This window comes from Rhinolophus ferrumequinum, chromosome X (genome assembly GCF_004115265.2).
Source record: "Rhinolophus ferrumequinum isolate MPI-CBG mRhiFer1 chromosome X, mRhiFer1_v1.p, whole genome shotgun sequence".
Taxonomy (NCBI): domain Eukaryota; kingdom Metazoa; phylum Chordata; class Mammalia; order Chiroptera; family Rhinolophidae; genus Rhinolophus; species Rhinolophus ferrumequinum.
This window is the reverse complement of record NC_046284.1, coordinates 120,460,567-120,482,253: the sequence shown is the minus strand read 5'-3', so window position 1 is coordinate 120,482,253 and position 21,687 is coordinate 120,460,567. Positions and strand designations below refer to the sequence as shown.

Here is a 21,687-nt window from a genome sequence, read left to right as displayed (position 1 = left end):
TTCCCACGGTTTGCTCCACGTGGGATGGGATAGGAAGGCCCCACAGGCTTGTGGGCTAGAAAAGCACTTAGCCCGGGAGTCACCAAGGAAGGGAATTCACCACGGGAAGGACTGCCATTTCCATTTCTACGTAAAGAGACAAAAGGAACAGAGGGACCTTGTCCACGAGGCTATGAAATTATTTGTAATTTTGGTTTCTAATGTTGAAGTCCATTTTCCTTCTCAAGTACTGGGAGGAAAGAGAATAAACAGAATTGAAATAAGTCCATGTAGAAAGTATCCCAGTCTCTATTTTGGCCTTTCTGCTGCCAGCAAAAATGACTGACTTTACCCGTTCTGTAATCACACATTTCTTTTGAGGGGAGAGAACGATTAGCAATAAAAATAGCCAAAAATGGTATGCAACCTGGAAAAGAAAAGGCATCTATGAACAACTTGGAATTGTCTATAAAAATAAGTATTCAAAGGGTTAAGCTATGGGAAAATAAGTGAGTTAAAAGGAAATCAAGTTACTTAGTAGCCAATCCATTCTGGCAAACCACAGACTAATTTTGTTTTTAAGCATAACCATGAAGAAGAGAATGACAAATTTTTGGTTTTCCCACAAAAATCAGGATTATGGCCCCTGAATACCAGGCAGTGAGCCCAAACTGAATGAAACGCATTTTATCAAGTTTTTCTTTCCTTTTCCTTTCTTTTTTTTTTTTTTTTTTAAAGTTTATTGAGGTGACACTGGTTAGTAAAGTTACATAAAGTTACAAAGTTCAGGTGTACATTTCTGTAATACATCATCTATATATCACATTGTGTGCTCACCACCCAGAGTCAGCTCTCCTTCCATCACCATATATTTGATCCTGTTTACCCCCATCTACCATCCCCCTCCCTTTCCTTTTTCTATTTAATTTCACATTTATTTTCAGAGGTATTCATGGGAGATGGAAAAAGTCCCGTCCCCTTTCTCGATCCACCTTTTCAGTGACCAATGCTGGCCGTCTACCCAACTCAAATACACTAGATAATTACTTATATTCTGGGCAGAGTATTATTTTGGAAGTAATAATTCTTTCTCAAAGCAATTTTAAACCATTAGAAAACTTACTAGCGGTACAGTTTCCATTCTGAAGCACAGCAGGAATCAGTGGGCTTTTATTGAATGAAAATGCACGATTTTTGGAAACACTGCAGGTATCCTTAAAAGGCTGTTCTATTTCCTGCTTGTACAAACACACCCAGAATCCATAGTCCCATCCCGCTCATTGTGAGAAGCCTCCAAGACTTTCATTCTTGCACTTCTTACAAACCAAAAACGTCTGCAGAGAATTCATAGGAGGCTCTACTCTGGGTTCCCTGAAGTGCATCTCAGAAAGATGGGAATACAATGGATCCGCTAAAGAGTTCAAGATGTTTCTTCTAGGACACTGAGAAAGGATACTTCACCATTTACAAGGCGGTACCACGTCTTTCTTAATCTTACTTAAATCTCATCAAATGTAGAAATGTGCCTTACTGGGGGGAAAGCAATTTAACAGTCTTATTGAAATATCGTTTACATACCCTAAAACTCACTCTTCTTAAGTGTACACTCCAACGATTTTGAGTATTTACTGAATTGTGTTACCGGCACCATCATCCAGCTTCACACTGCGTCCATCACCTCAATGAGACCCTCCCCGCCTCACTGGGAAACGGTAAGGTAGAAATAAAGTTATTTTTGTGTCTTCAGCTTGTCCTTTTGTTCATCACATTTCTCACCCACACCTAGCGGAACGTCCAGCGTCCTTCAGCTCTGTGTATCAACTTAAAAATGCGAGTGCAATTCATTCATGATCACCCCTATTCTGGAAAGACGTGTATGCCCAAAGATGTAAAGTTCCCGTCAGTATTCCCTTCTCTCAATAATCTCCATTGTATCAATTCGCAATGCCACCCTTTCAGCGGTTTGTGACACAGAACTCTGGAGTCGTTCTTGACCCTATAAGCCACTAGCAAATTGTCCAGCCCTATCAGACTTACGTGTCCGGGTGTATAAGCTCAGTCCTGCCCCAGGACCTTTGCCCCGATCCTTTCCTAGAACTAGAATGCTCTCCCTTTCCATTGCTGCAATGCGGACTCCTTCTCCTCCTTTATACAAACACCTCGTTCTCAGCACAACTTTCTTGAGCCACCCTCCCTAAAACTGTAAAAAAGCAAACACCTACACCTACATTGCCTATTCTGCTCTTTATTTTTATTATTCTCTGTTATTGCTCGCTGCCGGACTGAAATAGTTTACTTATTAATATTCTTTACTATTTCTTGTCGCCCCAAAGTAGAATGAGTATGTGTGTGTGTCCCCACAGAGTAGACATTTCTGTCTCTTTATTCACTTTATATCTCCAGTGTCTAGAATAAGGCCCGACACATAGTAGGTGCTTAACAAATATACACTGAATAAAAGGCATGCAGCATGACTAATAAAAGGACTAGCTGAAGACACAAAAATAACTTTATTTCTACCTTACCATTTCCCAGCGAGGCAGGAAGGGTCTTACTGGGGTGATGGACTCAGTGTGAAACTGGATGATAATGGCACTGACACAACTCAGTAAATACTCAAACTCATTGGATTGTACACTTAAGATGAGAGAGTTTTATGGTATGTAAAGTATTTTTCAATAAGAATGTTAAAATGCTTTCCCCCCAGTAAGGCACATTTCTACATTTGATGAGATTTAAGTAAGATTAAGAAAGACGTGGTACCGTCTTGTAAATGGTGAACTATCCTTTTGCAGTGTCCTAGAAGAAACATCTTGAACTCTTTAGTGGATCCATTGTATTCCCGTCGTTCTGAGATGCACCTTCAGGGAACCCAGAATAGAGCCTCCTATGAATTCTCTGCAGACATTTTTGATTTGTAAGAAGTGCAAGAATGAAAGTCAGGAGGGCTCGATGTTGAACGTATTTGTACAAGCAGGAAAGAGAACAACCTTTGAACAGTAACTGCCATGTTTCCCAAACTGGTACAGTTTCATTCAACAAAAACCCCTTTAAATTCGTGGGCTGCAGCCCTAATTTTAGGCTATGAATGGGTCACATATTCTAGCAAGGATTGGGACAGCCAGGCCCTGCCACTTCTCCAGAATGGACGCCTTGTAGGCAGTTAGCAGTCACAGGGCTGGCCCTGGGGACTGTCAGAGGAGCTGTGTCCACGTGCCACCCAGCTCTTAAAGGGATTCAGTGTCTGTCTCCAGAGGCTGGGAATGGTTTCTGTGTGATGTCCGAATCCATGGCTTTGATCTGACAACACCAGAAGGGACCCCGCAGGCAAGCAAGCAGATGGTACCATCGTGTGACCACATTGTGCCCGCATTGCATTTGAACCAGAAAAGTCCAGGTGAAGCATTCCCCATCCTTTGACTGAGCGTTGCCTCCGGACCCACTGGTAATTCTCTATCTCACTTGTCTCTCTAAGTCATATGGAGACAGTCTCAAGACCAGGTTTGATTGTGTATAATTTCTCTTTAAAGCCTGCTTAGTGTACTTGCCTCCGTCGAGCGTGGGGAGTGGGAAATGCACCTTTTCTTTCTAAAAAGCACTTTGCTTTTGTCCAAAGGAAGAATTAAAAATCCACCACATACTCTGTCATTGAATCCAAATATGAAATTATTTTGATGGCAAGTTTTCCACTTGGGACCTCTGATTCTGCAGAGAAAGGGGTCGTACTATTATATAGCGAGAAATGCACAGACTGGCTGGAACACACACATTTTCCCCATCCTGGTATACAAAGGGCAGTTTATAGCAGCCAGTTCAAACCTTCCTGTAATAAAAGACATATGACGATGGTATACGTCTTACATTATTCATTAGTGTCACAATGCACTTTGTTTAAAATAAACCTAAATTCGCGTCCCTGTAAGAGGATGGGTCTTGATGAGGAAGTGAACAACACACTAATACTGTCTGTGAAACAGGATCTTGAGGACTAGCCGAGCGGGTGTATCATTCATTCATAAGGCTCCCAGCCATCTCAACACAAATGGAGAAATACACTGGGTGGCGTTATTAATATCTAGTCAAATAGAGCTTCAGCTATCACAGACTGAACTCACCACACATGGGAAATAGTTAGTATCCACTGGATTATTCCACAGAGGTTTTAAAATAGCAGTGAAGTTCGAACAGAACAGAATGAAAAAGTGACGCCGGAGGGGTGTCAATTCTGGATGTTACAAAATGAAAGAGAGTAATTCACACTCAATTTCACAGTTGTTTCAAGGAAACCTGCACAGTCTAGCCCTGACTAAACCTTTCTCTCCAAAAATGAACTGAATTGTGCTTGATGCAGAATATGTGAAGGCAACAACTCAACAGGTGTTGATAATGGAAAACCACAACTTCAAAGTTGGGAAAACCCTGTTACATTATCTTCTACGTCTCCAAGGCATACGCCCAATGACTGCTTTAATCATAAATTCACAGGTACCTTCCAACACACCTGGTCCCGTTCTCCAAGAACAACAAAAGACACCTGTTGAGCAACCATAAATATCACCGTGGAGACATGACGAATCAGCGCCCCACGTGCGCCTGGGAGGAAGGTGACAGTATCCGGGCAGGAAAGCAGGACTGACCTTTGGAGGAGCGGAAGTGTTTGCTGGGTGCCGTGAAGCCCCGGGTGCCATGCACGTTGACAGCTGCTACTCTGAACTGGTACCATCTGCTGGGTCGGATGTCACTCAGTGGAACCCGCTCATCTGTGGTCTGGGGAAATGGCACAAGAGCACAGAGCACCCTTTTACTGTGACACATCCAATGGGTGCCTGTGTGTGACACACACTAAGTCATCAGCCAACATGACACAGCCTCGGCCTCCCTCTACCCCTCTGGACAGGGGCGTCTAACGACGAGTTTTGGGTCCAGTGACTATAAGGGAAGTTTTAGTCACCTAATTCCATTCATAGATCTTGCACCCCAAAGAGTGCCTCTGGAAGTCAAAACCTTAGGACGTTTGCTTGGGTTGTGCTTAAATCTGGTGACTGAATACAGCGTTCAAGGGATTTAATCAATCAATTATAAATACAAGTAAATATGTAGATGAGCTAATCATTACAGTACGACAAGAAAATAAAATCGTCCTTAGAGGATAGAAAGTGCCTCTTTCACTGGCATGCCTGATATAATTTTGGAAGTAGGCACGAGAACCCACACACTTAAAGCATGCTAACAGTTTCTGGAAGTCCATTGCAACCCAAGACTTTTTTTTTTTTTTTTTTGAGTAAATCATGTAAAATCGGCAAGAACCCAATTGGGTTCCTGAGGGGTGAGGTGCAACTTGCCCAACAAAATATCCAAAGTCAAAAACTGGACACGGGAAGGTCCATAGGTTTTGCTGTCGACGGCTACAGTTCCCAACTATCACATAACTTTGACAGTCTTCCTACGTCCCTCCTTCATCAAGCTAAGGGGACATCTATCTGCTTTCAACAACGTTCCGTTGGACATCTGAACATCTTTGCCTTGAATCACCAGGAATAAATGCCCCCAACCTATGCCACACCTACGGCTACTGATAAACTCGACTTTGAGCTTCATGGATAAAACTGGGGAAGGAGAATTGAATTGCAGCCTCCCAAGCCTCAGTACAATAATTTATTGAAAAGGACTGTCACATTTTCTCATACCTAAAACAAGCCAAACATTTCCGAGATCAAAGGAAGAATATGAACTCAAACGTGGCTGTCTGCCTCGTTTGGCAGAATTTGAGACAACACTTTTACCGACTTCATCCTTGAGAGTTTTAGCCTTGAATTTAGAAAACTAGAGTCAGCATAATATCCACAGCATTTAGCAGACAAGAAAAGGGAAGTGTTACATGTGCTAACTAGTAAAAATGCTAATGAAAATAATTAAAGATCTTTCCTCATTTCAAAAACAAAGAGATGAAAGAAATGATCTTATCAATTACTTTCATAAATCTTAAAATAGTTTCAAAAATTTACAAATGATACTGTACCTTTGTTTAAGGGAGAGTACCATGTAAACCAAATAAAATTTTAGGCTGTTTTCTGTACAGTTTTATATTTTATTAAAGCAATTTTTTTCACAAAATAGGTGTAGAATAGAATTACTAAATTTATTTGACCAGTTTTTTTTTTCTCTTCCTAATTTAAGTAGTTTCTTTTACACCAAACGTCTAATTTATTTTGCAGTCTTTCAATTATTTTAGTGTTTATCCTTTTTGGGATACTACTCTTGACAAAAGAACCAAATTCATGTCCCAAACACCTGAAAATTGAAATTTATATTTACTGAAAAAATAATGGGAATCTTATCCTTGGAGAAAAGGGATCTGATTGCCTCAAGGCGAGAATGTTTGCCTATGGACGTACACACGGGAAGGCATTTTAGTTGTTGAAAAGCACGAAGCCGTTTCCTACGGAGAACTGATTCTTTTTCTATCTCAGCATCGTGTTCTTGCAGCTGGTAGTCCATTTAACAGCTCTTGAAAAGAAAGAAAATATTTTGCTTTTCTCCTGCACGATACAGAAGAGGAAGAAGCACTGCTAAGATAAACGCTGGGAGGGTTGCCATCCAGGGGGTGTATCAGCTTGTCAGTTGACCAAGACGAGAAAGAAAGCACTTAGAAAGATTTATGACCTGTTGGCTACTTCCCACTAAGTAGTTTGTGATACGAATCTTACTCAGTGCTACTAAAGGTCTTTTGTGGAATAAAGGCTTAAATTTACGAGAAACAGAAGAGCACTCCCTTCCAAGATCAAATATCACATTCACTCATCCTAACTGGGTTGCATTTCCGTTGCTCTAGTTGGTTTGAAGCTTATCTGAGGGAAATGCAGTTCTTGGAGGAAATAAATGTGAACGAACACTCAGATTAGAAAATTTTCTCCCTTCCACATGTATTTTGAGCAAATTAAGCCAATAGTCAAGGTCCTAAATGTATTGGGTTATATCCACAGAGATCTCCTGTCTTCAGCAGATACATGTGCTATGTCCACATTTAAATTGTTTTGGTAGTCAAGCTATTTTGACTGAGGCATGGCTAGTTAATTTTGTACCTGTAGGTGGGTATTAGGCATCTCCACAAGACGGGGGAGGGCGGGAAACCATCTCTGAAGCACTGACCTGGGCTACCGTCTGCCAATGTGTGGCGTCGTCTTCGCTAGGATGGATTCCAAAATTCCATCTTCTTTGTACCACGTAGATGACAGGCTCAATTGAAATATTGAATTTCGAGGACCATTTAATCTCCAGCTGCCCAGACTGTAGTTCTGTGAATCGTAACTCTTTTCTGGGCTTCAGAGGGACACCTGAAACAGAACCGACGTCAATTAAAAACAATCTGCAGGGGACTCAAACCGAGGAGAACGTGGAAGAAGAAAATCTGTAGACAAGACAAATCTCATCTGATGAGAACTGATACTCGACTTCCTTTCATAAAAGTGGCTTCTCCCTATCAAGGTTTCACATTTGAAATGTTCTAAGTCCATGCAGCCCATCACATTTCAAGAATCTTAGCCCCTTTCTTTTAAGAGGGTCTAAAACTGATCCTTGATTCTGAATGAGATTTTTTTTTTCTCCCCAGTAATCTCAAGAGCAATTTTTTTTTTTTTAACGTGCATGCTTTTGAATAAACGCTACCCCTTGCACCACCGGATTCCATGTTAACCAGGGACACACAAGGCGATACTCGTGAAGAGTTTGAAGTCATTTTTGCCATGTTCGTGATATGTTCTCAAGTCCTTACAACATGGGTCCCAAGTTTGCTGTCGTTTCTCTCTCAGGGAGTTTTCCTTTCAAGGAAAACATTCTAAAACTAAATCGTCTCATACGGTCACATCTCACAAGAACAACTTCCAAAGTGTGAGTCTTAAAGACTCCACATCACCGCTGGGGTGGCTCTCTCCTCCCGACTTAATGGTTTAAAATTGGAAAATGATGGATTTACAATGTTTGCATTTGGCACGCGTGTGTTGCTTCAAAAGTGCCTCACAGGTGTCTCACTGTAAAGCAGTTAATCATTCTGGTTTCCTTTCCCGCCATCTCATGCATACAAGTTGTCTGGTGATTGAAAGATCAAAGAACCACAGTTCAAATTTGTAGCCACCATGGAAAAGGAACTTAGAGCAAATTTGTGACACTCACAGGATATGGAAAACTAACTGAATTGGGTAGAATCTATGGCATCATGACATTTAATGCCATCAAAACCAAAGACACCCGTTGCCATTAATATCATTTTCCATTGAGAATGCGCTTTTACCTGAAGTGTGGACAACTCATTTGAAAAAGCCCAGAATGTCCTATTTCTTAAGTGTAAACAGAGAGGAAACAGGAAAATATGCAACTACAAACTGTAGGTAAGATCCGATGCACATTAGTGATGTGGCTGAATTTCAACTCTTATTTTGATCTTAATTCAAGTTAACTCTTGCTTTGGGAAATTTTAAGGTCATTAAACATTTCGACGGATGGAGTTGGAAAATTTTTAAAATGGCATGTTTGTATCTGCTCAAAGGGTCATTAATTTTTGAAAACTGTTTTCTTAGAGAAACCATTCCCCATTCCTTAGCGTTCTCAATTTGGATCTGCTGATGGGTGATATCTATCTGGTGCCCTTTACTTCCCCAAAACGTTGTGTTACCTGATCCTGGTGTCTTTGAGAAGTGGGTGAAGGGTTAATTATGTCCAGTCTGAACATCAGTGAATAGTCTCAGGATGAGTAAGTAAGTCGCCTGATGTCACGTTTCTCTCTGAATTCTCTGATTCCTTCCACCTTTCGAATTCGTGTACGCCACTTAGGAAGGAGCAGAGAAGAGGTGGTTCTGATTGATCTGCAGACCCCTGGGGCATTTTGACGCTGTGTCCTTGCCGTCCCGGTCAGTGTGGGTGGCACATCTCTGAGTCCGTCGTGGCTCCAGTCTAGCTACTATGTAAGTGCTTTTCAAGTTGGTGTCCTAAACTTGCCTTACGTCCGGGGTCCTTCTGACTTCCTGGACTAGAATATTGGTTAAGCAGGTGACCCTCAAATCTAGTATGCCCAATCCTACCGTGAGCCCCAGGCCCCTCATCCACCTGCCTGCTGACGGAAGATCTCCACACAAGTCCCGTCTCCAGTGCCTCTCCCCAAAATACGTCCCCTCCTCTGTGACATCTCTCTTCACGGCAACTCTATGCGTCTGGATAGCTAACAGGTCTTGGAAACGTTGTGACTTGTGTTGGAACCTACCCACACCGCGTTGTGTGACTGCAGACTATAATTCTAAGGATCCCCAAATCATTCTGTCTCCCTGGTGACCACCCAACTGTCCGTCCTTCCCTTTCCTGTCTGGCCTCCCATCCCATCGTCCTGTCAGTCAATCTTTGTTCTAATTCCCTCATCACAGTACTTGGTGGTTATTTTCCTAAAGGAGAGGAGAGTCCTTCACCTTCTGCAAGTCTTCAATTGCATCCCATTTTCCATAGAACTTGTCCATGTCTCAGTCAGGGAATCTGTCTGTACGATTGACAGCCACTCATCTTTCCATTGATCTCCTCTTACATTTTACATGTTTGTCACACAGCCTACCTTTAAACCCGCTTTTCTACAAACACACTGCCAGGTACTCCGTGCTACCGTGGCCTGCCTACGTTTTTTCTTTTCACTGAAATGTCTTTCCTTCTATGTTCTGACTAAAGTCCCAAATGCTTCCAGGCTTAGTCCAAACACCATCTCTCTGAGCCCCTTTCTCTACACCTCCCGGGTGGACATAAAGGCTCCCTTCTCCTGCCCGTCTCCAACGTTTAGCCTGTAACTGTCAACAGGTGCATTGAACACCTTGTGCTACAGCAAGCTCATTTAACGACCCTGTGTTCCCCACCAAGCTACAGCCCCAGAGGTCAAGAAACGCATCCCCTTCACTCCCACATCTCACAGTGACACGAGAGAATATTCTGCAATAGCAAGTGTTTGACAAAACATTTGCTGAAGAAATAGCCGAACCCACTTTCTTGTTCTGCACCTAAAACTACACCTTGGGAAATGAGCCGATGCTGGAACGTTTATGCAAATCTTTGCAGGGATGGCCAATCCCTCTCTGCTGGAGAGTTACTTAGGGAAGGGGAAGAATTATCACAAATATTTCTATTGAGGGGGTTTACAGATACGGGAAGAGAGGGTAGCCCCTGAGGACGTCTCAAGGTTCTCTTGATTCCTTGGGGTAGAGAGGACTGGTTCGTTCTCTAACGTCTTAGAGCACGTTGTCTGAGACGTCCAGATCCATCTTTCTCCGAGGCTGTCCCGTGTGTAATCCTCCAGCATAAATGCCGCTACAGTAACTACTCCAGCCCGTCATCAGATGCAAACCCACACGTCCGACTCCTCCTGCTACAGGGTTTTAATGTTGAACAGCATCCAACTACTAAGGGCCTTAACCAACCGTAACTGTCAGTTTGAATTTCTTCATTTAAAAAATCTCTTTAATTATCATGTACCATAATCTTGTGATTTGCATGCTCAGAAATGGTCCATCTGCTTTGCATTAGGGTCAGCCAGCTCCCTTGATTGGAAGTAAGGCCAGCACACGGCTGTAATTGTGTGCAGCTGGGGCCCCCCCAGCTCCTCCCCAGACAGACCTCCAGCCCTCACTCTCCATCTTCCACGGTCCTTACTAGGTCAATCAGCTTCCCGATTACATAACCAGATGTGGAAGACGGACCTCTCCTCGGTGTGGTTTTGATTATGTAAATGACTAGAACTGTGCTTTTTCTACTACTTTTGAACAAATTAGTCACCTGAAATTTAAACTATTCTGTTAAAAAATCCATAAATGCTATTGAATAACATCCCGAAATATGCAACAATACAGATGTAACTTCCTTTAAAGTGTAACATGTAGTTTGGTGAAATCAGAGGAACAGAAACCCAATGCTTTCAAAAATACTGAAAATATACAAATAGGAAAGTCAAGATGACAGACAATTGTCAGCTGCAAATCACCATGAGACTTGATAATTCATGTAAAATATTTGTCATGGGTCTGAATGTTATGAAAACGTAGCAAGATGGAGTGTCCTGCCTCCATAATGAACCACTACCTAACATGTCTCATAAACATAACCAGTACTCAAGGAATTTGGGTTTCCATCACATGAATGCATTGGGTCACTGTATTCCAAAAGTTAAACATTAACTTGTGAAAAGGGGTATGAGTCCATCTCTAAAGGTTTGAAGTTTACATATTTCAGATATTAAGATACTCATGGATTTATTCAATCCACTCCATCAACAGATTAATTCTTGGTTTGTGCACGTGAAAGAGAAACTACAGATCATGGAAAGCCACCGATTAGTCTGAATCTTTACGTTTGGGAAACAATTTCAACTTCTCTCCTTCTCTACTAAAACCAAGTTGCACCGCTGGGAGTCAGGAGAGGCAGTCGTAAAACAATAAAGCATATCATTTTCTGGAAATCAGACTTAAAATAGGAAAGGGGAGAGGATCAAAGGGAAACAAGCCCTAACCTGCAATCGTTTCTGTTTCACCTGTGGGAGGTCAGCCCTTTGAACTTTCCCCGAGATTGTAAGCTGCGTTTCAGAGAACTACCAATTTTGGGTGTCACTTAGCCTCGCAAACATTCTCATGGATGCTGCTGATATTTTTCTTTATTGGAAGGGTGAAGGAAAAGCCGTCTGTGGTTCTCTTTTGACTGTTTCTAAGTATAACACTCGTCTGTAAAGTTAACTTAATGGGGGGTGTTGGCTAAGGACTACTCTTACCACCTAAAATGAATTAACCGCTCATATGTAATGAAGCAGTTGGTGGATCTTTGCAAAACACGCATCGTTTTTTAGCAACTCCCGTTTCCAGCCTATACAGTTTTGGGAGCTGTGAAGTCAACACGCTTCCCATCTTCTCTACCACCAACACAGGAGTCCAAACAAAGCATGTACGTGTTTCTGTAAATCGCTATTTTAATTAACGCAAGAAGAGGGAAAATAGGACAGGGGTTGGTACTTATCAATGTATTGCAAAAGTTCAGACAATGACTTGTCGCTTGTCCAGACAATGAGTGCGTGGGAATGGCTCTCTTGAGAAGGAGCTACTGGACTGGGCGGGGGGAGGGGCTTGCTGTCATATTGCCTTTGTGCCCCAATTCACTAGCCTAAAACAACTGATGTCAGTGATCGTATTAGATTAAAATATTGGATATTGACATATCCTTTCATTGACCTCTACGATATGAATACAGTGATATCCAAGAGATCTTGAAGTTGAAGGTCCTATTACTGGTTGGGTAGAGTCAAAATAAAAATGACAGGGGAGCTGGCCCAGGGGGGACCAGTGGTATTTGTGCTACCTACTCCCAAGTCGCCTCGGACACAGTCTGCACACTCGGCTTCCACACTTGGAGCCAAGAGTAGAACTAGTGCATTCCAACCAATGGCCACGCGCCCTCTTCACACGGAAGAAGATTGCACAGGCGTAAGATGAGCGCAGTTGGAGAGCGTACTTCCCACCTGTGGGTGTGGAGCAATGTGAAGCTGAACACTACAACTGCATGGAGTGCTGAGGTTGATGTGTGTGCGTGGTGTCTGGCTGGGGACACGTCTTTCTCCTTGAAAAGCCAAGTGCTGGGTCAGAAGGGACCGGTTCCCAGAGCACCTGGGGCCATTGGTACCACAATCCTCTTTGGAGAGTGAACAGCAATGTGACTGCTGGTTAGAAAGGTGATCAGAGGCGGCCAGTGGCTAGTTAGCTACAGTCGTCATCGAAAGCATCCCTACAGGCTCTGTCTGGGTCCCCTCTTGGTTTTACACACACTAACTTATTCATAGGTACTGTCAAACACACCCAGCACGAGCATTTGAGATCTTGCTTCCTGATATGTCATCAAGTTCACTCAAATAAACTCATAAAAATTCTGAAAACAAACAAACAAACAAACAAAAAACACGCCCAAGACACGAAACCAGCTTTCCTGCAATCGCCCCTGAGGAGAGCAAGGGAAAAATATCTACTTGCACGTGTATGAACAGAGGATGCCAAAAAAATGTATACACATTTTAAGGAAAACTGTATTAAAATTGTCATACTCAATATATACCGATAACAAAAAGATGAATCCAAGTCCCGTCTGACTTTTACAATTACAAGAGGTGCTCAACGTGGTGCCCACTTTTAAAAAACTTTTAATAGTTTTTTTTTCCCTTTCTTAAAATGTGTATACATTTTTTTTGGCACTGTCTGTATAGTTTCCAAAATAAATACTATTTTCCTTCTGCTCATGATGCAAAAGTCATTGTCAGTACAACAGAGTCTGTTTATTCGATTTGTGGGAAGTTCTTTGCAAATTGCCTCTTTCTGTAAAACTCCCTGTTTAGAGCTACTTTGTTAGAAGACTTCAGTACTTCAAAAAAATTCCACCATATTCAGGGCTGCACAGGTTGAAATTGCAAGTATCTCTTCATAATTAACCATTTTTGTGGACTATTTCCCCCTTATTATCAGTGAACCTGGCATATTTGAAATTCATACTGACTCTTCAGTCCTTTTATATAAAAAGTGTATTTTAATTTGTATTCCCTCTTCACAATGCCCTGCTTTTAACACACTAAAGGTTTTACAAATGGGGTTTCAACAATCATTCTAGAATCAGCCCATTTTTATGTTAAGTGCTGATACTTAAATAGCAAATAAGCTATAATAATAGAAAAAGGTTTCCTAATGATAGACTTTAAAAAACAATTAAATGGTGTTAGATTGTGCAAAAGTGATTTTATGTAGTTTATAGTAAGAGGCAGGGAAACAATAAAACTTTAAATCCATTAAAGATATGTCACATAGTAAGAAGGGGAAAACAGCAATTATTTTGAATTTGAGACACAGTATTTATGCCAGGTTTCCAAGGAAAACTGGATGGGTTACAGAGATTTCAGATGAGAGCGTTTCCAGCTGAGAGCTAGACGGAAGGTGGGGCAGTCCATAACTTCTGGGGGATGTGAATTGTCATCGGGGTGAGAATTGACTTCTGAAAATCTTTTGCCAGCACGGAATTCAAAACAAGCATCACTGAACAATACTGCTTTACATAGCCTTTAAAAAAAAAAAAAACTTACCTAAATTTAGAAACAATATTTATTTGCTGTGTGTGAACAGAAGTGAGAAAAACAGGATAGACCAACAGACAGATTACTCATCCTACTCGTAATGAATAACGGCTAGTGGTTGATTCTGTTTTATTCTGCATCTCAGACCCCAAAAAGCAGCAAAATGGCAGGTCTCATGGCACGCTCTGACGGCATCCAAATGAACAGGACACAACAGCAGCAGTGCGGAATAAAAGGACTTGGCCACATTTAGAAAAAGAAGCAAGTGACACTTAGCACAGAAGTGTGAAGTGCTCTAGAAAACCCGCTTCTGAATGTAAACTATTCCATTTGCTCAGTTGTTTGACAGATTCCAACCCTTATCTTCTGAAAGAGGGCAATACCCGCATCTAGGAGCTCAAGATACTAATCAAAATATTTAAAGTCCACACAGCCCACACTTGTGTTCTGGGATTCTGCCAACAGAAAAATCCCCACAATGCTGCCACTTTTAGTATGCGTTTTTCAAGTGTGCCCAACCACCAGCTCATTTCCCAAGGATTTCAGTCTGTTTATTCCAATGTACCCAGAGGAGCTTCATTGATTCATTCTTACCAGAGGAAAACACACAAAAGATTCCTGATCTGACTTGATTCCATGTTAAATTTTACAAGAATTAACCGGGAAGGATTTGCTCGGCTGCATCGTGTGTCATGTAGCTGATTTGGCACAGAGTGAAGGGACACCGTTTCTCAGCACACACAAACCTCGGAAGGCTGAAGGTGCGGTCACATGCACGGCTGGCTCTTACCTTTGTACAGTGTCTTGGGCACCTGGCAGGTGTGTCCACATCCATTTGAACAGCATTTTTTCATCCCCGAGCACTCCGTGTCTACCTCGCAGCTTTCAACACAGGCGGCGGCAAACCCGCTGGCTTTCTCGGGGGCTGGGCAGTCCCCCTGCTTCACGGACAGGACGTACTTGAGGAACTGACAGCTAGTCAGGCACTCGTAGTTCTTCTTGGGGAACAGAGGCTAAGGAAGAGAGACAAGGCAAACATGCTTCCATGACAGACATCAAAAGGGAAGGTCAAGATTTCCCCAGAATGGCGTACAAAATAAGTGCATTTGCTCTCCTTCCGCCTAAGGAGAACGCCCTATGCCAATTTCTAAGGGATTATGAGCCCGCGGTTCTAACTGTCTATTGCACGCAACAGATACGCATTCACAGATTACATTCTGAGCTCAAGGTAGTTTCCAAGTGACTGATCATTACTATCATAGAACATGTTAGGTACAATTTGACGGGCCCTTTCGGAGCACGGTACACATTCACATAATTTTGTTCTTTAATGAGTCATTTTTTTTCCTCTATACTGTAAACACGAATCAAAACAGGTTAGACGTAACTCAGCAGAACCTTTACGGTTCTCAGCCCATTTATTGCTATTTTATCACAAAGCGGTCTAAGCCACAGATAATTGAACAGATTTTAATAACATCCAGCTTTTAGAGTTACTCTGCACATGGGATCTTCTATAAGTATGGAATTGCCAGTGAGCTGTACAGGAAAAGCACGTGAATCTTCTTTGAAAGCCAAAGGACACATGTGCTATCTGTGACATAGGATCTGAGTAGCCCCCGCTGATGACATTTTGGTTGAACCCCAAATCCATCAAACATTAGTGAGAACAGGTACTCCTTGGTTTATTAGAGGGGCACGTTATCGAAAACATGTGCGTCATGGAAAGCATGATTTATCCAGTGCAACTTCTTCCTTAGGAAAAATGGTTCAGGACAGCATTTGGTCACCGCTGGGACGTGAGCAGCAGTTGGAGGGTATAAGGGTATTTCTTTCTGCCGCTGAAGTGGGGAGCTGCTGAACCTCCTGGCAGCAGCCCTACCCAGGGAAAGAAATGAAAGGGGAAGGTTACCTCTGTGCTCTGGTCCTCCTTTAGCCTTAGGAAGGCGTCTACAAGACAACCACCATCATCCCAACTTTCACCCTAAGCCTCCTTTGCCTCTTTGAAAGTGGTTGCCCAGAGAGCTACCCTAATCCTAACCCTATCCCTCTAAACCCCTTTCACGTGCGACACACCTGTCCAGCCAGGTAAAATCCCCCGCCCCAAGGTTACCCCCTTTGTAGGGGAGGCCATGTTGTCACCAGGGAAAGGTTTGGTGCCACTGTGCACCTAGGCTTTTAGGCAGTGGGAAAGGCAGCTCCCATGTGCACTTTCTCTCTCGCTCGCTGAAGGTGGGTGATACACTCTCCCCAGCCAAGCGCAGAGCCATGAGAAGGAAAGAAACTGGGATGTTACAGGACGCATGGAGAATAGCACCCTGCCAAGAAGGCTGCCTGAGCCGCGCCACGTGCACAAAGGAAACCTGCACGGTTTGCTCTCCTGGACAAGTTGAGCTGTTGGCTATGACAGTTCAGCCTGCCCGAGACCAGTGTCTATCTGAGAGTGGGTCCTATGAATGCCTGTCATTGTTTCTTGACATTGGAAGTAGGAAATGGACAAGGAGGGTATTGTCTCTTTATTACTTGATGTCAAATCGAGCCAATTCCATACTGATGTGAGAAATAAATGTGGTAGCACTGGTGAGCACAAACCCAGGGAGAGACTCTGAGCCAAATGGCAGCTGGCTGCCCACTGCTCCATGCTGCTGACTTATCATGATTCATCACTGGGAATACCTGGGAACACCTGAGAATACTTGCATAACAACTAGAAACACTGGCCAGAGGACTGCCTGCTGTACCTTACTGACAACTGAATATGACTCTTGACCACCTGGTCATACCTGGGCAATACCTGGTAATCCTTCCTACTCCCTGGGCAATACCTGGACAACACCTGGGTAACACCTGGTAAAAACCGCCCATATGATGCCTGCTGCTTCTCAGTAATGACTGACTCGGGCTGTACCATGTACTGATACCTGGTAACGCCTGCCGGCATAATGCTTGCTATTTCTCACTGATTTAGTATAGGACCCTCTACTCAGATAGGTAACATCCAGGTAACCTGGCAGGAGACAGGGTCAGCAAATGGTTGGGGCCATGAACCAGAGAGTATTTCATACAATGGTAGAAATATGTTAATTTAACAAAATAATAAAGGAAAATAAAAACCTCACCATTATCAAAGTCCCTGGTTTGGGAGGTGGGGAGGAGAAAATATAAGGACCAAGTCTATCTCTCTTCCAGAAAGAGTGTTCATTATAGCCCATTATTTCTCATGTTGCTGAAGACTGAAAATGACACTGAAAACCCAAAATGTGAGAACTTCAGCAAGTACAGGTTGCAGGAAGCCCCAGAGAACTTCAGCACCAGCATAAATGCTTCTCTCATGCCTCTACTCGTTCTTTTCTCCAAAGAATCATGAATTAAGAATCTGCATGTGAGTTAAGATGGTACATGTTATGTGCATTTTACCACAATTTTAAAAAAATCTATGTAGGAGCTAGAAATTTTTATACTACGCACAGATGTGTTCAGCATCGAACAGGATTCTCTTATAGACACAACAGCCCTTCTGATACTGTAAATTTAATGTATGTCAAGCTTGAGTACTCCAAGACAATTAAATACAAAGGCAAGATTTCATGTCCTTTGATTAATTGACAAAAAGAGAAAACCTAGACACACTAGCTCAGAAAAGGTTAACACCAAGATTTAAATTAGAATTGTGGGTATCAAATAAAAAGGATACTTAATCGTATATAAAATTTGAAAACAACATGAACTGACGGGATTAAAACAGTGTCTCTATTTAAGAACTTTCCAGGTAAATTGGAGAAGACCATGATTTCAGTATTGAATTGCCATACATTTGTAGCTAGCTACAAAGTGAAATAAAATTGTAAATGGTTCTTATGGAAAGTTGGAAAAAAAAAAACACACCCACAATTCCACTCTTCCTGTAATCCTGCATGGCAAGATCTCAGGGAAAAAAGCTTAATAAGCTGAACCTTGAAACATCTTATAAACACTGAAAGCATCATCAATTCATAAACATTGAAAGCATCATCAATTCTCAAGGCTTTTCCCTTACTCAATTTCACAGTTCATTTTTCTGTTAGCTGCTAGATGTGTTTTGTTTCATTGGTGTTCGAAGTTCTAAATTCAAGTGGAAACCTAAGTTAGTAATCAAAGAGGTATGCCGAGGGATCTGTAACAGTTACAGAGTGTTTGTTGGCTTTCCTCTTTCAACAAAATGCATACATCACATGCATTGAAAGAAAATACTTAGTTACCAAAATCATCGGCCCCTGCCACACGGCTGAGATTTCCCAGTAAATTATTTTATTAAAACTGGCAAGTGTTTACTGCTTGCTAACTTGGAAATCATAGTGACTTAGTTTGCACCATGGTGTATGTAATCAAGTGAAATCAATTCAGTCCAGACTTTTCCACTGAAAACTGGATATGACTCAAGAATCAGATAACAAAGTATGGGTGCTCTGTTCACGTTATTCTAATTACTTACCGACACACCAACTACCACACCCTTCAACTGAGGGACACAGGAATGAGATGACATGTCCTCATCTCAGTGACTTACGTACTGAGCTAATGGGGCAGCATTGAAAAGAAACAAACAAACAAACAGAAACAGTGGACAAATCCGAAGCAATTGTCCTCAATGGGTGTAGAAGAATGATATAATCAGCACAATAATTTAGGTCTTCCCGTTGATGTGAGAGTTGTTTCTTATGTTTATTCAATATTTTTCCTTTTTGGTATAAGTTCAAAAAGGTGATTTTTTGGGTTTTTTTTTGTTTTGCGGGGGAGGAGGGGAATCATTGTTTTGAGGACCATGGAGACAAATATAGAAACAAATAAGGTCATCTTTGCACTGGAGCTTTCGAGATTGGCACATAAGCTTGAAATAATGCAAAACAAAAACAAAAACAAAAATGTTGTAGAGATTACGTGAGCTAGTGCACATAAAGAACTATGTGCTTTGGGTAGAGTCGGTGCACAGTAGGTCCTCAGTAAAGGAACTGCTGTCTTTTTTCCTTTCCCACTGCTACAAGTTTACTGTTTAACATTTCCAGACTCTTCTGTTGTTCTGACAAAAATGGTGTAAGATCCAAAGACAGAAAGCCGGCCCAGCTTCTTTTTGGGGGTGACCATCCAAAAGTTTCCAACATGCTACTGCCAGGTTAGGCACTGAAATCTGCACAGAGGGAACTGTGTCCTATTGGAATTTATTTTTAAAAATGGTGGTCTACGTTTTTTCACTTAAATAAAAATCATCTTACAAATATGTGGATGTGGTACAAGAATCTTACAGCGAGTTCTATTATATTTAACTGTTCTATTATTTATATCTACTGGAGGCAAATTTTGATGCTCTCTATCAATTACCTTAGATAATTATCTCCGTTTGGGTTGAAGAAATATGAATAGTCTCACTATAATTGGAGAACATATGGTACCTCTACACAAGGTCTCACACTATGGCTTTAATTGCAGCTTAATGAGAATTCAGCAGTTGAATGGAATGAGGACAAAAATGCATACAGGTCAGAGGAAACGATGAGTGAACATTCATACTCTAGACATAAAGAAAATGTATAAATTGGTCCCTGATTAGCCACTAGGAAATTCTGTGAACAAAAATGTCCTTTGGGTGTCAGAAAAGAAACTCTGACCATTAAGCATGTACTATGTCTTGTGACATTACAAGTTAATCACGCATGGACTTGTGAAGAGGGATGTGAATGTTTTAGGAAACTTGCAAGTTATCCACACCATAATGAGCCACAAAATGCCCATCAAACTTCATGGTAAATAAAAACACACGTGCCCACGCAGATATATGTACAAAATGTTAAATTTCTCATTTATACAATTATATCCAGTCTATTAAGGCAAACTGTTCATTATAAAGTTAATGTAACTACAATTCCTTTATGAAACTATTCATATGAATAATTTCACAAATCACACAAACGGCCATCTTTTGCCAGATCATGGGCACCAATTTAAAATTTGGAAAAATCACGGTTACTATGCTCATTAATTTTTGTTCATTGTTTGTTTTTTCTGCTCTTACCAGACACAAGTAAGAACGGAATAGTCTTCAAAGATCATATATTTTCCTAGATTAGCTAATATCTAATGGAAGTCATTATGCATCCAAAGTAGGGCCAGATAAAACAAAGTGGTGAAAGAAAATACCCTTGGGTGCACTGGATTATGAAAAATCCTTCATTTTTCAATTAATATTACATACAATTCTGGTTAATGCTTATAAATCTCTCCTACATCTCATCTCTTACCTAAAATGCTAAAATGTGTTTTTTAGTACCATACTCTGGGCAATATGCTAAGCTCAAATTACCTGTGGCAAGTGACAAAAATAAAATAAAATACTAACAAAAATAGGTAACCGTAATAGGATGCTTTTAAAAAAGATATTATCTTCATTTGGTTTCATATTAAATGTGAGGTTTTTATTTCTACAATAAAATAATTTTTGCAGAAATCATGGGATGATGAACATAAAAACACCAAATTCAGTAAATTACCTTAGTATGTTAAAAATCATATGAGTCATCAGATAGACAGAACACTGCTTTTGGTATTCAGTTCCATTCAACAGAACTGTACCATGTGCCAAATCTCAAACATAGCAGCTTTTGCAAAGAGACAGAGCCTGGGTATATTTTCTTTCTGCTCTAGCCATATACATAAGTGTAATCTTGAGTATAGAATGCTCTAATATGAGTTCTCCATCACCACCATCACCATCACCACCATCACCATCATCACCACCATCATCATCACCATGATCACCACCATCATCACCATCATCATCACCATCATCACCATCATCACCATCACCATCACCATAATCACCATCATCACCATCATCACCACCATCATCACCATCATCATCACCATTACCATCGCCACCATACCGTCATCACCACCATCACCATCATCACCACCATCACCATCATCACCACCATCACCATCATCATCATCACCACCATCATCACCATTACCATCGCCACCATACCGTCATCACCATCATCACCATCATCACCACCATCACCATCACCACCATCACCATCATCACCACCATCATCACCATCATCACCATCACCATCATCACCACCATCATCACCATTACCATCGCCACCATACCGTCATCACCATTATCACCATCATCACCACCATCACCATCACCACCATCACCATCATCACCACCATCATCACCATCATCATCATCACCATCATCACCACCATCATCACCACCATCACCATAATCACCATCACCACCATCACCATCATCATTATCACCACCATCACCACCATCACCATCACCATCATCATCATCACCACCATCATCACCACCATCATCACCATCATCATCATCACCGTCATCACCACCATCACCACCATCACCACCATCACCATCATCCCATCATCACCACCATCATCACCATTACTATCGCCACCATACCGTCATCATCACCATAGCAGTAGCAGTTGATCACTAGTAACAGGTATTGAAGATCTACCATGTCTCTCACCTACTACCAGGCGTTTTACCTGCTCATTTCACTTATTCCTTCCCCGTTCCCACAACCATTATT

At 41.6% G+C, this 21,687-nt stretch overlaps 1 protein-coding gene across 4 annotated transcripts in view; it reads right to left on the bottom strand.

Moving 5' to 3' along the window:
• ANOS1 (anosmin 1) overlaps window positions 1-21,687 on the bottom strand; it is a 515,987-nt gene that overhangs the window by 32,853 nt on the left and 461,447 nt on the right. For all 4 annotated transcript variants that reach the window (XM_033107670.1, XM_033107678.1, XM_033107686.1 and 1 more), the window contains 3 exons: window positions 14,883-15,105; window positions 7,129-7,313; window positions 4,617-4,746 (listed from right to left, as the gene is read on the bottom strand). In XM_033107670.1, coding sequence (XP_032963561.1) covers window positions 4,617-4,746; window positions 7,129-7,313; window positions 14,883-15,105 — 538 coding nt within the window. The remainder of the gene's footprint in view (window positions 1-4,616; window positions 4,747-7,128; window positions 7,314-14,882; window positions 15,106-21,687) is intronic.